Source organism: Bombyx mori, chromosome 18 (assembly GCF_030269925.1).
Source record: "Bombyx mori chromosome 18, ASM3026992v2".
NCBI lineage: Eukaryota > Metazoa > Arthropoda > Insecta > Lepidoptera > Bombycidae > Bombyx > Bombyx mori.
The window spans coordinates 6499162-6513178 of NC_085124.1; the positions used below are offsets into that span (position 1 = coordinate 6499162).

The 14017-nt window shown below is 35.7% G+C and overlaps 1 protein-coding gene across 1 annotated transcript; it reads right to left on the bottom strand.

Annotated features, from left to right (window-relative positions):
* Positions 1-11701: 11701 nt before the first annotated feature.
* Positions 11702-14003, bottom strand: LOC119629853 (uncharacterized). Its single transcript, XM_038017180.2, has 2 exons — positions 12906-14003; positions 11702-12816 (listed from the first exon to the last, which is right to left on the bottom strand). Exons 1-2 carry the CDS (start codon positions 13226-13228, stop codon positions 12756-12758), a joined length of 384 nt encoding a protein of 127 aa, XP_037873108.1. The 5' UTR covers positions 13229-14003; the 3' UTR covers positions 11702-12755.
* Positions 14004-14017: the final 14 nt, after the last annotated feature.

Consider the following 14017-nt stretch of genomic DNA (forward strand, 5'->3'; position numbering starts at 1 on the left):
TACTACTATCCGTCCCGTCTCATGATATAGCCATACCATCTAAGCCGATTTTCCGTCATGTTATCTGTGATTGATTTGACTTTAAAGCTCCCCCGTATGTATTCATTCGAACTCTGTCCATCCTGGTCACCCCACCCGCCCAGCGCAACATCTTCTTTTCGTTTACATGTGCCATCTGCAATGAACTAGTGGAACAAATATTAATAGCTCCGGCATCGAAGTGTTTAGTAGGTAGGTAGGTATGAAGTATGCCATTCGTCCGAATGTTGGTAGCCTCCAAAACTTTAATTAGTTTATGCAGCGAAGCGTTGGTGGCCGGAAATCTACTCGGTATTTATTAACAAAAACTACAGCTGAAAAGAAAATGTAATAAAATGGAAACATTTCGGAAAATAAAGCGCGGTCGAGAAAAATCTGACCAGATAAGCTTGGGGGGCAAATGAGCTCCTATATTGTTTTATTCTCGAGCCCGTAAATATCTCAAAGTGAATACTGTCGAGGTCTACATGATTACTTCGCAACCAAAAAAGCAGGCTGGTAAAGATATTCTATAAAGTAAGAAATATAGGTCCAAGAGATAAAAAAATTGGCAATACAAACGCAGCTGCAATTCTGTGCAACTCGCCGTTTTACAAGTTTTAATTAGCGTTTGATGCATAGTTATAAAACCTAAAGAAAAAAGTCTAAGTTGTTAGATATACTTGGAACTACACAGATCAGTTTTTTGAACATGTTGACCAATTTAGACGAATAACAATATCTCTCACCCAAATTAATTTTCGTCGAGAGTCATTTTTAAGCCTGTCATATTACTTTAACTAGCGGTAGGCAGTGGCATGGCTCTGCCCCTAGCATTGCTGGAGTCCATGGGCGACGGTAACCACTCACCATCAGGTGGGCAGTATGCTCGTCTGCCAACAAGGGCAACAAAAAAAAATACTAGACTAAGTTGGGACTCTCCACTTTCATGGCTATAGAAGCGCATATCGTAGCTGTTTAATATAAATATAAAATAAAACAGTATTATGAATTGTAATATAATTTGTGACGTGTGTGTGTGTTTGTTGATCGTTCTCAATAAATCTCAGTTACAAAATCGAATTTGCATTATTTTTTTCCGGTAATTCATAATGTATATTTTACAAATTTCCTTCCGAGGTTGAATTTTATTATTTTGAAGAGACACATTTGTGAAACTTTCAGAATTAAATGGCACTATAGTCAGTCTGTCATATTTCAAACATGGTAGAATGTTATTTGAACAATTGGAGAATTCATAAGAACAAATCGGTAAAATAAAAGTAAAACTATAAATCAATACAATACTTAATTTTTGTATTTTCAATCGAACTAGGGAAATAATTTGTCTTTCATCCTTGAATATTTAGGTTAGCCGATTGTATTCTATTTGTATTTTCGTATTATCGTAACATGCGTGAGAAAAATATCTACATATGAACAGAACTGACCTACATGATCAATCAACCGAAACTTAAAGAAATATTGCATAACGATTTCAAATCAATTAATATATTTATTAAACAGGATGAATTGTGAGAATGTAAATTAGTCAATTAACTGATTATTTTTATTGCATAAATTGGTGAATAAGCTCACATCCCTCCTATTTGTAAATCATTACAGGGTCCCGTAGACACCCACCTTGAAATTTGAGTTATATTGACTCAATTGTATGTGTATTCATTACGTAAATAAAAAATTATGGGGGTTTGATTTTTATGACACGATGTTATTTTTTGAATTTGGAAGCCATTCGTGAACATATGACAATTACGAATGTATTTCATGAGATATAATTATTGGTACACCCGCCTACAAAATTCAAACACCGTTGCATCGCTTGATAAGAATGCACCGGGCTTGTAGGACCTTTAGGCCACGACGACTTCTTATAATTATATTTATTTAAAATAAGGCTATGTAAAAAAACTATGCGATCCATCTCACCAACCCGCACAAATCCAGGCAGCTTAGGTTGCGAAATCCGTGATCGTTTTAAGTGTTCTCTATCGTTACAAGTTTGGTAGATCCTTAGATCTTTGACCACGGAAGTCGAATGCCGTTGCAAGTGTTGCTTTGCTCCAAAGAAAGCATTCCGGTGGCTTCAGTTAAACTGCGCCGAGCTAAGGTGAAAACACCTAAATCTACCCCCGATGTCTGTAATATTCACGGGAAAAAGATCGGTGGGAGTAGCTTAGTATGATTTAATTAATTTATTTCTCAAGGCCTCTGTATTCTATACCGTATGTTCCATGGGGAGTGCTCTGAGGAATTGTTCGAGATGATACCGGCATCTCGTTTTTACCATCGCACCTCCCACCACCGGAGTAGAGTTCATCCATACTACCTGGAGCCACTGCGGTCATCCACAGTGCGTTTCCAGAGATCTTTTTTGCCACGTACCATCCGGCTATGGAATGAGCTCCCCTCCACGGTGTTTCCCGAGCGCTATGACATGTCCTTCTTCAAACGAGGCTTGTGGAGAGTATTAAGCGGTAGGCAGCGGCTTGGCTCTGCCCCTGGCATTGCTGAAGTCCATGGGTGACGGTAACCACTCACCATCAGGTGGGCCGTATGCTCGTTTGCCTACAAGATCAACAAAAAAAACCTCGCTGGATATAAAAAGTAAGGAGGACGTGAAAAGTGAATGGTATACAAGGGCAATAAAAAAAAAATTAAAAAAAAAAAATTCAAACAGGCAAGCTGGTTAACTTTGTACAAGAATGAACAATGCAGTGCGCTGTAAACTATATAACTCACCACAAATACACTGTCAAACCCGAACACTTGCGACCGTAGTTCGCATTGTTTTAATATAATTTACAACAGTTTTAAACACACTTTAGGATATTCGACCTCGCTGTTCGTGGCCTTGTTATTAATATCAATACGTCTGTTATTATTATTTTATTTCCCTACCTCTTCGCTGGCAGCCTAAGGGATTATTCCAGCTACACACAAACCGGTAGGTAAGTTCATGTCCTCAACCTAAAAAAAAATTCCAACACTAGCTCTTGCAAGAGCAGTTCTTTGCGGAATCTACTACTGGATCATAATCATGACCCACTGGGAAAATCCAGTGAAAAACTCAGTGGACTAATTTAATTGTTATTTAACGAAATCTTGACTTTTTTTTTAAACCTTGGGCATGATCCGTTTTATGCAAAAATATCAAATCATTTCATATTTTTTTAGGATCTCGACTGCAAATTTTACGTCAATTAATTAAACTGGTAACATTAGTTAGGAGGATAATTTTTTTTTTTTTTTCTTAAAGAATAATTTTCGTCTATTGGTCTTAAACAAAAATAATGGAAATATTTTCACAAACAGAAGGGAGAGTGGTACTGAATTGTTTTAGTTTTGTCAGTTACACATCACTAAAACATTTACGAGGACCCCAGCAATTTATTATAGTGCACAAAAATGTACAAATTCTAAGCACTAAATTTTAAATGGCGTGCACCTTTTACTGGTGGTAGGACCTCTTGTGATTCTGCGCGGGTAGGTACCACCACCCTGGCTATTTCTGCCGTGAAGCAGTCATGCGTTTCGGTTTGAAGGGTGGGGCAGCCGTTGTAACTATACTGAGACCTTAGAATTTATATCTCAAGGTGGGTGGCGCATTTACGTTGTAGATGTCTATGAGCTCCAGTAACCACTTAACACTAGGTGGACTGTAAGCTCGTCCACCCATCTAAGCAATAAAAAAAGCATAGAGCTGTTTTCTTAATATCGAATGAAATAGTTACCTCAAATACCTAAAACGACTCTTACCACAAAAATTATTTTATTGGAAAAATACCGGCTATTTCCATTTGAATAGATGCTAAAGCGACCGTAATTTAGAACTATTTTATCGTCATAATTGTTACTCAGCCATTTTCATAAACCAGTTACAGCTTTGTCACCGGTTTGGATAGATTATGAACGTGGCAAAGATAATGTATCCTATTGTAATGATTTGTTTTTCAGATCTATCAATGATACTTCTTTTAAATCGCCCAAATATACCTTACATAATACCATTTAGTGTACATGATATACACATACAAATGTATAGACATCACATATCTGTTTGTTCAAGACAAGGATATCATATTCAATGACGTACAAAAGGACGAAAATAGATTATTGTTCTCTGTTCTTTGGTTTCACTTTACCTATATAATGTTGATGTTATTATTGTGTTCCTTTTAGGTTACGTTATTAAAGATTTTACTTGTGTAAAATATAAAATAGTGAAAAATACATAATTTCATTTTAGAAATGATAGATGTATATTTACTTATGTGAAATTCAGTGGAAGTTCTTTTTTTATTTTTCATATACAGACGCACAGAAACTAGTTTCAAATAATAACAAAAAAGAAAAATATTTTATAAAAACGTTTATAACGAAATCTTATTAGCCCATTGGATATAAAAAGTAAGGTGGACGTGAAAAGTAAATGGTTTATTTTGCTTTGTAGTACATATTCTTTATTTTTTGTTAAATAATGGCAACTTTACTATACTATGGTAATGAATAAGGTACTTACTCTGTAGACTTGACCACAGCACGTGCTTTTAACAACACGTGTAGATGTTTATCCCCCTTGAGCTTGTCAATGCATGAAGAGACACTGAAATTCTGATATTAATAACAATCTTGAAGGTTGTGGTTAAAAATAGATCAGACAACGCGGTGTATTCTACTTTAATTAATATTTTAATTAAAAATATACTTAGAACAGATAGTATTTCTACCGATGCGGTTTTTTGTTTTTCGCATAGAAAAGGAAGTCGTTAGAAGTGCAGCTTCTGAAAGCAATTTTTCAAACTGTAATTAAACAACGGAACATTTTTAAATTTATGAATTTTACAACTATTTACAATACATACACATTTGCCCATTTTATTCTATTTTAAATGTACCTATAAATTATGTCGCAGTATACCACCATCAAACTTTCCTGTTTGTATGTAAACAAAACAAAAGACAAGACGTAACAGATTAATTTCAAATTATTTCGAAAACTACTCAAAATTGTTTTAAATCAATAACAGATATATATGCAGCTTCATTTTATCCATGAAGTCTCTTAAGAACATTTTCATCTATGATTTACCATTTCTTAACAAAACAGTTTTTTTACGTTCCTGAAAAGTTCGAGTTTTTCACTTGCGACCTTTTTCCACGAATGGTGCGATCTCTTTACGAAAAAAAAATCTTCAGAAATGCTATATAAGTTTTCTTGACATTTAGCTTAACACGAAAACTACCTTTTGTGTCGTTAGAGAGGCACAAACAATCGGACTCAGTGACTGTAACATCCGTCTAACCGATTATTACTGGATTTTATTGTCAACAGCCAATACTACGGCTCAATAACTCATCTGATTTGAATGTTACAGCAAATAATGAATTCGATGAAGTAGTGGCGTATATAAAAACTTTATCTTGTAGCGTCACAGATTAAAAAGAGTTTTAATATCAAATTTGAATTTTGAAATGGAATCTGTCAAATCAATGGAATCTGTCAAATCTATTTATCAATGCGATTTCCAGTAACATTTTCATTTAAATCTCAAACTACAAACAAAACTTAATAGATATAAGGGTTACTTGAAGTACTTTCTTCGGAAATTAAGTATTGAAAAACTACTTTGTCAAGTCCAAGCTACAAAATGGACAACCGACTTAAAAACGTGATTGTTATTATTATGCTGTAAAATGTTTTATAGGAAATAAGCTCGAAAACACTATATTCATGTCTTCAATAATATTCTGTGGGTAAAATATAAAGTAACGAAGGTTGAAGAAAACACATTTTTCCGACAAAACCATTTGGATTTTAACAGTTTTTATCGATGATTCTACTCGTCTCAATGATAAAATACTTTACACGGACATTCAAGATTCAAATGAAGACTTATTGAAAGAACTGAATAGTTGCTGCAATGAATTCAAAACTTCACGTAGACAATGCTTAGAGAATTTACTGTAACATATTCAGACAGCTTATTAACTAGAACGTAATTTATTTATTCTTTTCAAATTATCTTAAATTACTTCTAAAGGAAAATGCCAAAAAATACCGTGGTTTTTGTGAAAGTTTTTGAGTCCGCACGGGTAGATACCACCACCCTATCTATTTTTGCCGTGAAGCAGTAATGCGTTTCGGTTTGAAGGGTGGGGCAGCCGTCTTAACTATACTGAGACCTTAGAACTTATATCTCAAGGTGGGTGGCGCATTTACGTCGTAGATGTCTCTGGGCTCCAGTAACCACTTAACCCCAGGTGGGCTGTGAGCTCATCTACCCACCTAAGCCATAAATAAAAAAAACTGATTATTTAATTTGCTAAAAGATTTTATCCAAGATATGACAAGCCTTTTCTGGCAACACTACATCTTGAGGCCAACTTCTACGCCCCATCGCCTTCAACGTCCCAATTTCGGAAACTCAAGAGAAGGTAGAGCTAGACAAATTTTGGTTTCTCTGAAAATACCTGTGCTCTCGTAATTCTCGCGGTTAGAACGTCTTGGACTTGCTGTGTGTAGACGAAATTCTAATTCGAGTGATTATTGCAGAGTAGCCTACCTAATTGTTGGACTAAAAGCGTACTCTTCACATTCCCCGCATTGATGTTACGACCAGTTAGATATTTCGTGTAATTTTGTATCACGATTATATTATTAATTTTGACATTTTATCATAATAATATATCTTCTTCTTCTTCTTCTATATATATAAAATGAATTGCTATTCGTTATTCTCGCTAATACTCGAGAACGGCTGGACCCATTTGGCTAATTTTGGTCTTGAATTATTCGTGAAAATCCAGAGAAGATTTAAAAAGTGAATAAATATGAAAATGCTCGGAATTATATAAAAACAAAACAATTTTGTTTTTCCTTTGATATGTCCCCCGTCGGACGGATTCCTTTTTCTGTTTTAAGTTTATTTTATACAAAAGTTTAGGTCTTTTATTTATCGATTGAGGCATTACGAAGTCTGCCGGGTTAGCTAGTTTATAAGTTTATTACTAAAGTTTCGCGGGTCATCCGTTACCGACGAAATGTTTAGTGAATGTAAAAACAGCATGTACTTAATAAGCGGGTATGAAAAAAAAACCTATTTTTTATGAAACCTGAAAAACATTCGCTAACGGCCACTCCTGAATGTGTCATGTAATGTGACACAATTAATCGCATTATTAAACACTTGGAACATTAGTATTAAGCTTTTTATGAGTCCAACTAGTTTGACTTCTAAATATTAGTGCCCCAAATCACAAATGTGTTGAGAAAATAAATACCGGTGCGCCTCACTTGGAGTAGCTATTTCACGTTCAATCTAAAGTCTTAATTTAGGTCTCCACTGACGTAACGATCGTATCGTATAATACGTCGTAATAATGTAAGCAAACAGTTTAATTTGTAAAGTATTTTCGGAGGCTCCAATACATTGATCGATCGGGAGACGTAATTCTATTACTGCCAATGAAGTATTCAATAAAATAGCTACATAATTCTGAAGATGGGATGTGGTTGTATAGTACGTTCAAAATCGAAAATTATTTAATTCTAAGTCTATGTGTTCTTCAAACTTCAGACTTGTTCTTTCTCGTTTTCAATTTTTGGGCAAAAATGAAAGCAACTGTTCACCGCGAAAAAACATTCTTTTCAATGGCACCCAGGTTCCAAGATTTTCAAATCATGAACACTACTACACGGAAGGCTATGCATAATTAAAACTAATTGTACAATTTGAACTCGCCTTATTTTGTCACTATATTATTGTGATTTTTCGAATACTTTTCAGTTTTCGTGGTCACGGGCGAGTTCGGAAATAATATAAATATGAAAGAAATACAATAAAACAAATACAAACAAATATTATATATACAATAAAAAACGCGAAATTTAATTAAGTAAAAGTGGTATTATGTACACGCGAAAACCGATGAATATAATAATATAGTATTTGTGCTTGTGAAAAATGGAAGATCGTCAGTGTTATTGGAGTATTTATGCGTTACTATCCTAATGGGACAACTTTTGAATGTAGGTCTACATTCTCAGAGCAGCTTTACAACAGTTCCGCTAACGTCTAAAGGACGATGCTAAAAGGATTACGCTAACTCGATTTAAAGTTTCTAACCGACGCGGCTACGCAGCGCCGAGAAACCTTGGAAATTGCAATATATGTATGTACAAGAGTGATAATCTATGAACTACTGTACTTTGTTACACCTATATTGTACTTTTACGAATACGATGGTTAATCGTTATTGCGTTTAATTCCAAAAAGTCAAAAATAAACTATAGTATCATCGCATTTCGTCGTAACTTGAATATGGTAACAAAAAAAAAGGGTGCGTATACTTATGTACGCGCGTAAGAAGTTATACTTTATTTTTATTAAATTTATTTCTTTTTTTTTATATTAAATAATTAATAATAAATGTTGAACGTTAATAATTTAAAAAATGAATGCTAATAACACGTTTTTTTACGAGTGTACGTGCGCGAAAGTTCACCTGCGGCTATATTCAGACTCACCAAGTTACGTCGGTCGTATTGTAATGAGCGATTTAGTGAGCAACTTCATTTCTGTTAATTTTGTGTCACGGTGCGCGCGCATCGTAAAATTTCACTCTCATCAATTTTTCATAACGCGCCTAAAGAAGTGTAACTTCAAAAATTCTGCAACATTACTTAAATGCTGGTTGATAAAAAGAACACCTGAAAAAAACATTAAACTTTGGAATTTGTATCTTAATTATCGTATCAATAAAGCGATTAATCATTCGCAAAATTTCCGATGAAAAACCTCGAGGCGTACCTATGTCACGGAAATTTCCTATTATTCTTTCTCTTGATAAATTACTATCAGTGCATTCTGGGTTACATGACGCGGTCGGCAGATCGATTGCTGATAATATGCTCACGTATTGTAAACGTTATCAGTTTATCAAGTATGACGAGCTTAATTACGTTGTTAAAACTATTATACTTTTACGATTTAATCTTGCGTTTTCTTTATTTATCATTACATCAAGACCCTAATACTAAAAGTAATAAATAGCGTGAAATGAAGCGTAACAACCAAGAAATATTTTTTATAGAAAAACAGACGGTAGTTAGCATAAAATTCAAATGCCGACGTACTAAATCTTAGTCGCCCGTAATAACCAGAAAACTGCAAAATATTGGGAACGTCGGAAATAATATCCAAAGGATGAAACGCTGTTTGGCTTAAGCGACATTTTTGCAGCTTTACAGGGCAGCCATTTAAAGTGTAAAATTTGGAAAAAATTATCATAACAAAAAAACTTGTTCAGGTATTTTAATGGAGTAAACTTAATTGAAGTTCAATTAGAAACATCGAACTGTCGATGCTAATACCAAATAAAACGCACGTTTAATTACACAGATAAATGTCACGTATTAAACGAAATTCGCTTAAACCAAATACCCTGTCACCCCTCGATGTAATAACAATAAAAACTCGGGATTAAACTGTCTAAGTTATTTTCAATTATTTCTCTACGAATCGTTTTTTTTTTTCCTACCTAAGCTGATAGCCTTGAGAGACTATTTCAGCGGAACCTTAACTAGTAGGTGAGCTCACCGGGGCTCAAACCTAACGACGTTGCTAACACGGACCCTAGCAAGAGCCGTGCTTCGCAGAATCTACCACCGGATCGGAAACCCGACCCACTGAGAAGATCCGGCGAGAAACTCAGTGTCTGAGAGTTAATTTACTCGTCGAGCACTTCGTCGCAAGCGACGGGTTCGACGAGAACGGTGACCGGTGCTTGAGGTACCTAAAAACACCGTTAGTGGATCGGTAGGATCCGAAATGACGTGTTTTGGGCGACGTCGACTGCTTTCCATTCTTTCCGCAGGATCGGGAGAATGTACGAATCGCAAAAACCGATTAAAATATAGGTATATAATACTTGTTTACATTGATTTAGTTTACAGCACTTTCAATGTCTTTATCAGCGACAAAGGCGTTTTAACATTCAAGCTAAAAGATAAGAAGTTTTACGTGGAAGATGTGTCATGTGTGATATATCTTCTTTCTTTTATACTCGTAGATAGGTTAGAAAAAGTGTCGTCGTTCCACATGAAATTGCTATAGATAGGTGAGAAAATGTGTCGTCGTCCCAAATGAAATTGCTGTCATAAGACAGCTCTTTCTCCGATTCTATCTATAAAGATAGAATCGGAGAAACCCGACCCTCGGTAACAATTTTCGACATTTCCAAGGACACATTTTGGTATTCATATAGTTTAGAAAAAACTGTTAAAACTAAATCGATAATTACTTGAATATCTTAAAAATACTTAAAGACCGCGAGAGTTCTATGCTTTATTAATTAGAAAATACGATAAACGCATACTAACCAGTACTCAAAGCATATTTTTGATTGCGTAAAAGAGGGAAAGACTCAACTAGTGAGTGTTACGATGTTACCGGAGTACCTAGACCTAACAACGTGAACGCTACCACCGTTAAGTCTAGGTTATAAAAGAAACCAAGCACTTTTAAAAAACATAAAATCTAATACGGTTGACGAATCATTATATATTATAATTTTTGGTAGTTTTATTCATCATAATCTACCATTTTATACTATTTATTATAACCACTAATTGTTAGGCGAATTTTATTAAACAAGATCTATCCTAGGAATTAGGATATAACTATACTGAGACCTTAGAACTCTTATCTCAAGGTGGGTGGCGTATTTACGTTGTAGATGTCTATGGGCTCCAGTAACCAATTAACACCAGGTGGGCTGTGAGCTCGTCCACCCATCTAAGCAATAAAAAAATTATTCCAACTTAAAGTAGTCTACATTGAAGAATACAGTTCAAATTGATGTGCCGTGTTGCACAGCGTCACACAAAGTACACGGTAGGTACAACCAAGAACGTTCTGGAAAGGCGAACCCCTCTATTGATCGAACTCGCCTCTACAGTGTAGTTGAGTAGCATCAAGCATGACGCACGCTGCATACAAACCTCAGAATAAAGTAATATACCTACAAAAATTAGTACCTATACATAGTATTTTATTTTTTATTCGTTAGACTATTCGTAATTTTCAAGTACCTAAATGAAATTCGCGTGCTGTTTAGTTAGGTTATTTGTCAATCTGTTATTTGTCTTCCACAGTAATGAGAATTTATGATTAAATAAGTATTATATTGACACAATCACACGAAAATGTTTTAGAAATCCGTCAAACGCAAAATCAAACCTTCCGACTACGTATTTCAATTAGATTGATTGTAATTAACATAACAGCCAAACAGCCCGCTAATCAATGGTCGTATTCATGTATAGGTTAATTTAATTCGAAATTTTCCCTAATAAGTGTATCAACCTTATTTGCACGTCGTCTGCCGATAGTTTTGCAGTAATAATGAATCTTGATAAGTATAGGTGTGATCAATGACGGTTGTTCTATCTCATCTGAATTTAAATGCACTGAATCGTCGAATTATTTTTGTACCAACGCCAATCCAACACGTGGTCGCGGACGAATACTTGGCTGCAATCGTTGAAATAATTTAACTATAAATAAGACAAGTTCAAAGCCAAACTCGCTCAATATTAATTTTTTAAGCATCTTCAAAAACAACGTAGGTTCCAGTGACCTTGAATAAAACAGAAGTGTCAGTTTTAAGCCATTTATTAAATATTATTACGATGTACATACAATCAGATCTTGTGAACTATGCTGCGTTTACATTAATAAAATAGGGACAGTTGTATTACAAATGAATCCAAAAACTTATGTACAAACACTAGACGTAGACATGTAGTATACAAATGTAACAGAATTACATTATATGGCAGTCCAAATTCAGGAACTTTAGAAAACAATATTCTTATTTAAAAAGAATCGAACCTACAGCATCTCACAGATGTCACCATAAAAATTTAGACAATATTTCACTAAATATTTCAGTTAAACTGACAGATTTAAACTTCAACAAGGCTGGTTCCTGTACATTAATTTAAAAACTTATACAAATCAAACAAACCGTTTTCACTGAACCGAGTCCGAACCCTGTTTAATCTAAATCATGCCTACCGGGAATATCGACAGTTTATTCATGTATATTAATTTATAAATTACTTAATACTTCACTTATTTAGTAAGTATGTATTAGATAAATATACCTACCACTATTTCATACAAACTCAATCATTTGTTTCATAAGTCAGCTACTAAATTTCTTGGCTCAATGGTGAATTTTGGTAACAAATCTTTGCATCTTTTTTTAATTATATTCAACAAATAATTTATATTTTTACGACGTAAAATAATTACTGAACGAAACTTACGCATAACAAATCACAGATACCCCTCGCGAACTGCCATAAACTCTAAACGACCTTCGAAACGATGTCACACAATAAAACTTCAAGTCAAAGGCCTAACTAAACTAAACGCAGTCTTAAAATTCATACAACATACAGTCCTGTTACAATCTAATACTGAAAACCTGGTACGATAAAGACAGACATGCAGCAATCAAAGCAAGCAAACCGAAGTGTGACGGAAATTCCTGAAACTATCGTATTGATTTATTCAGACGGTAGGGTTTCCAGTTCACAACACGATAGGCGGTTAGTGAGCACATTCAATGGTCTACTCAACTCGGAATTCACTATCGGGAACATATCACAGATAGTGTGGCGGCGCTGGCGCGACGGTTCACCGTCACAGGTAGGGCACGCACGCTCCGCACCGCGAGTGTCGCTCCGGTGACTCTGCGCGCGCCCTGCACACAAGCACGCGTTAACTCATGAGCTCCTCTCTTCACGCCGCGACTCCGAGCGCCCAAGCGCCCGCTTCAACTTCTCCACCAACCTGCTGTGGAACTTCTCCTCGCGCGCTCCTCCCGGCGGACTACCCGAACCCTTGCTGGGGCTGTCTGGCGCCGCACGCAGCGAGACTCGCGAGTGAGGCGCGCGACAGTACGACAACGAGCGCATCGCCGGAGCGCTGCGGTGAGGACTGAGCCCTGCCGATCGTGGTGACAACGCCGGGCCTTCGGACCGTGACTCCGATATTTTCCGCACCCTGCCTCCCACGTTGAACCCCGCCTTCTCCGCCGATTCTGAGGCTCGACGGGACCTTTGAGAGTTGTATATGTCCCAATCGTTCTTCACTACTGGCATCATGAACGCCATCTCGGCGAAGGTGGCGGTGACTCTTTTGTTGGAACGTTTTTAGAGAAATTGCCTCCGTTGAGACGAAACAAAATATGTTCGCGTAAATTAACTTTACGATCAATAATGATTTTAATTTTCTTTTTCACTGAATGCCTATATTTCAGGAAAATTTCAGGTTTCTGTAGAAATTTATAGGTCAAACTTGAGTTTTCTTGGATTAAGCAAAGTATTACTGTGTAAGCTGCGGCTTTCACTTCAATGTCACATTCACTGAACCGCTTAGGCTATATGTTCACCCTAGGACGAATTACAGTAGAATGAGGTATTCGTGAAAAGACACCCTGAATATAAAGAAAATAGTGGCGCTACTGTCGATGCGGTTATAAAAGGAAACTGCCGGGTAATAGCCCCACTAGATAATACCAGATAATAGATTGCCGCTTGTTTTTAATGAATTGTAGCAGACATACCAAGCCGACAAAAATATCTTAAGGTTGATTATTAAAATAAATTCTGTGACGACTTATATATATTTACAGTAAAACGTAAAATGGTAGTGATTATTTTAGTCTGTCTATCCGTCACTAGATGTCTGTGTTAAAATAAAAGTACAATCACCAAAAGATGGCGCTAAGAAACCTCAAAATGATTTGTTTTGAAACATTCACCCATAATTCCTTAGTCCCAGTCATAAAGACGACACGACTTTTTTAAATATAATTTACACGGATTCATATCCTGGTTTTCATTTTCATGAGATCTCAACATCTCGACTATAATAAATTTATAAGAAAGAATTACTATTTG